This window comes from Pseudorasbora parva, chromosome 2 (assembly GCF_024679245.1).
Source record: "Pseudorasbora parva isolate DD20220531a chromosome 2, ASM2467924v1, whole genome shotgun sequence".
Taxonomy (NCBI): Eukaryota; Metazoa; Chordata; class Actinopteri; order Cypriniformes; family Gobionidae; genus Pseudorasbora; species Pseudorasbora parva.
Genome location: NC_090173.1, coordinates 15,911,004 through 15,915,286, shown reverse-complemented (window position 1 = coordinate 15,915,286; position 4,283 = coordinate 15,911,004). Strand labels below are relative to the sequence as shown.

The following is a 4,283-nucleotide window of genomic DNA, read 5'->3' as shown; positions in this document are numbered from 1 at the left end:
TTTAGTTTTAAATACATAAGGATGAGGAAGTGATCCTCTCACTAACTCTGTAATGTCCTGTCTTACACCCATTCCCATTCTTTAATATACAGCCTGTTCATACAAGGACTTCCATATGTTTAAAACTCATAAAGCATTATCTAAAGGTCATGGTTAAATTTTGACTCAACAAATGTTCAGTTTTTACAGTGGGAGGAGCCGTGTGTATATGTAGCCTATAAAAGAGATACAGTCAGAACATCAGGACAGAGCTCAGACAGCAAAACACGATCCTCAAAGAAAAGACTCAGCCTATGAACAAGGTAAATGCTCCAGAACAATTTTTCAATAATTTATTACATATCATATTATTTCACATAGTATGTTCATTTCATATTTTCAGATGCTTCCAGTGTTTATATTACTTATGGTAGCTCTAGTAGCTGCAGATGAGCCACTGATGAATCTCTCAAACCCAGAAGAGTCTGATAGTGACTCTGTCTCTAGGGTGCGCTGTGATTCTACTAGTTCATGTCCTGGTACAGACACTTGCTGTCTGACTGCTTCTGGCAGCTGGCGCTGCTGTCCAAAACGAAAGGTAAATCATATTAAAATGTGTAACTATGTTATACTTTATTAAGTTTAGGTTGAACCTTTTTTGCCTACTCCTTCAGGCTGTGTGCTGCACAGGTGGGTTAACTTGCTGCCCTAAAGGTTATTACTGCCTGACATCATCCCAGTGTGGAAAAAAGTGGTTGGGACTACCATCTTCTTCTCAGCCAGCCTCCAAAATTCAGGTATGTCAGTACACAAGACTCTCACTATAAGTAAAGCAACCCATCATCTTACAATGACCTGCATACTTGACAATCTTTACAGACCCTTACATACATCTTCTTCTTCACCAACTTCTAATCACCATTTCTGGCAAATATAAAACATGTTTGATCATTTTCAAGCTGCAAACAATAAACAGTGATCAATAAAAAGTCTTAAGACTTTCGACACAATTAAAGACATAATTAGGGTTAAATAAAACATGTCATGAATTTTTAATGTCTCTCTGTTTGATCAAATAAACAGTAGGCCAATGAATTATGGATTTTTTTAGAAGTGGTAGGCTATAGTTTTATTTTATTTTATTTTATCCTGTTCTATTTATTTAAAAGTAAAAAATTAGAGAATTTTCTAGCAGGTGAAATTTTGGTTATGTGTATGCTAACATGATTCCTGTGAATGGAAATGAACAGGATCTTGAATGGCAGACTGCGACTGAGACGGTTTAATTGTGAAGCATCTGGCCAGTGGGGGTGCTGCAGCGGTAAAACAAATTTTATATTGCTTTATTAATAATGCCTAATCATCAAATCGAAAATAAATATGGATGACTCATAGGTTTAAAATTAAAACTTGTGCAATGTAAGGTTTTGTGATTGCTCATGTGTATTTCTATTTTTTATTAGGGTTGGGGTTGGAAACAACAACTTATCAAAGACTGGCAAAGTGCAAGATAGCTTGCAAACAGATTGAAATACATTAATCCTACATACTGATTCATGAGTTCATGTGAAATAAAAACTGAATTTTAATCTTCCAATCTACATGGTATTTTTTCATTAATTAGTCTGTGTTTATGCATGAATGTTTTAAGGAAAATACTCCTCCTCAGTGCATTGACTATATTATATCTTATAGTTTTGTCTCCTCAGCTACAATAAGAAATACATAGTCTACTACTAAAAATAGCCTATAACTTACTGTTGTTATCATATACAGTATGTATACTGCACATTAAATAAAATTACACATTCTAAAAAATTAGTACGTGGCATAGTAAATATAACAGTAATAATTAACTTGATTAACTTAAAATCTCTGAATATAATTTACTTGGTTGGTTTGAGTTGAACATACCAATATAATTGACTACAAATCCAACAGTTAATTTAGTCTTAAATCTATAGTTATATTTAAGTTTTGGTTTTTGTTTCACTAAAGGAATTTAGTATTTGACTAACCAATTATTTATTTAAAATATACTTAATATATTTGTGAGATTTCTATTAAAATATTTGAGAATTAAGCTTATCTGTTTCAAGAACCAAAAATATTCCTTAAAGCTATACTATGTCATTTTTCTGTCCGCTAGAGGGCGCCTATTCAAAACAAAGGCGTAGTTCGATGACGCCAAGTTTGAGCACAGAATCATGGGACATCTGGTCTTCACCTTACAGCCACTGGAAAAAAATCGGGCTAGGAAATCATGTTCATGAATGCAGTTATTAGCCCTTTCATGCATGGTGTCCACATTTGAAGACAGTTAAAGGTCCCATGGCATGACATTTTTATTTTATGAGGTTTTTCAACATTAATATGAGTTCCCCTAGCCTGAATTTTGTCCCCAAGTCGCTAGAAATTTTGATCAGTATAAATCGAGTTCTGGCTGTCTTTCTCTGCCTTTGAGAAAATGAGAGCTCAGATGAGCTGATCTTGAATTCTCCTGTTATGACGTCATACCAGGAAAGGTTACCCTTCCCCTGCTTTGCCCACCCAGAGATTATTAGAGAAAGGAGTCAGTTTATCAATGGATGTCAGCAGCACAGGCTTTACCATACGGATTCACCACCACAAACAGTGAGTAAGAGTGTTCATTAATGCTTTATCTGGGATCAGTGAGTTCTGATGTGTAGCTAATCATTCAAGTTCACACAGACTTTCTTTCTAAATCGTTTAAAACTGTCAGTCCCGCCGCTGGCCGTCTTGATGCATCAGTGAATCAAGCCAGTGACTAAAACCATCAACTGCACGTCATTTCTGTTAGCAGCATCCATCCTCACATCCATCTTCAATGAGTCCCTTGCTACATCTGTGGTCCCAACCTCATTTAAAAAATCCACCATCATCCCTGTCCCTAAGAACAGTAAATCCTCTTGCCTAAATGACTATCGCCCAGTGGCTCTCACATCTTTAGTCATGAAGGTCTTTGAGACTCATCAAAAACAACATCTGCTCCTCCCTCCCTGACACCTTGGACCACCTTGGACTCTTCAGTTCGCCTATCGTCCCAAGAGATCGACTGAAGATGCCATCTCTCACGTCCTCCACTCCTCCCTCACACACATCGACAGCAAAATTGGGAACTATGTAAGACTGCTATTTATTGACTATAGTTCAGCCTTTAACACCATAGTTCCCATTAAGCTAACTAACAAACTCCTGGATCTCGGACTGAACTCTTCTCTCTGTCACTGGATTGAAGATTTCCTCACTGGCAGACCTCAGGTGGTGAGAGTAGGACAGTTCACCTCCACCTCCATCACCGTGAGTGTGGGAGCTCCACAGGGCTGTGTCCTCAGTCCCCTGCTCTACTCTCTCTACACGCATGACTGTTTGTCCACACACAGCTCCACCTCTGTCATCAAGTTTGCGGATGATACTGTTGTCCTGGGCCTCATTTCCAACAACAATGAGACCGCATACTTGGACAAGGTGGAGCAACTGACATCATGGTGCCAAGACAACTGTCTCCTTCTGAATGTGAACAAGACCAAAGAACTGATTGTGGACTTCAGGAAGAGACAGCAACGGTCATATTCCCCTCTCATGATCAGCGGGACACCAGTAGAGAGAGTGAGCAGCTTCAAATACCCGGGTGTGAACATCTCCGAGGACCTGACCTGGACTGCACATATCCAGTCACAGGTGAAAAAGGCCAGGCAAAGACTGTACCACCTGCGCCAGCTGAGGAAATTCCGGGTCTCACCAGCTATCCTGAAAACTTTCTATTCAGGGGCGATAGAAAGTTTACTGACTCAGTGCATCACAGCGTGGTATGGTAACAGCACCAGTCATGACTGCAAAGCCCTGCAAAGAGTGGTGCGCTTGTCCGAGCGCATCTCAGGGTCAGCTCTCCCATCTCTGCAGGACATCTACATCAAACGATGCAGAGGTAGAGCTACAAAAATCATCAAGGACATTAATCACCCGGCCAACCCACACTTCACCCGGCTGCCTTCTGGTAAGCGCTTCCGTAGCCTGATGGCCAAAACTGAGAGACTCAGGAGGACTTTCTTCCCACAGGCCATCAGACTCCTGAACGCTGTCACTTAACAACATGTGACTTCACCTCACTTCAGTACTAACAACTCACATACTGATATTGCACTGCACTTTATTCTTGTGTTCCATGTAACTACTCATTATAATGCTGTTTGCACATTACACTCCTGCACTTCTGTTATCCACGTATTTATTTTTATAGTCTCCAGTTTACTTTATCTCACTTATTTTATTCCACATCTCTT

General features: G+C 39.4%; 1 protein-coding gene across 1 annotated transcript; it reads left to right on the top strand.

Moving 5' to 3' along the window:
• The first annotated feature begins 256 nt into the window (after window positions 1–256).
• LOC137092778 (progranulin-like) lies at window positions 257–1,528 on the top strand. Its single transcript, XM_067457222.1, has 5 exons — window positions 257–302; window positions 383–577; window positions 654–776; window positions 1,230–1,300; window positions 1,443–1,528. Exons 1-4 carry the CDS (start codon window positions 294–296, stop codon window positions 1,263–1,265), a joined length of 363 nt encoding a protein of 120 aa, XP_067313323.1. The 5' UTR covers window positions 257–293; the 3' UTR covers window positions 1,266–1,300; window positions 1,443–1,528.
• Window positions 1,529–4,283: the final 2,755 nt, after the last annotated feature.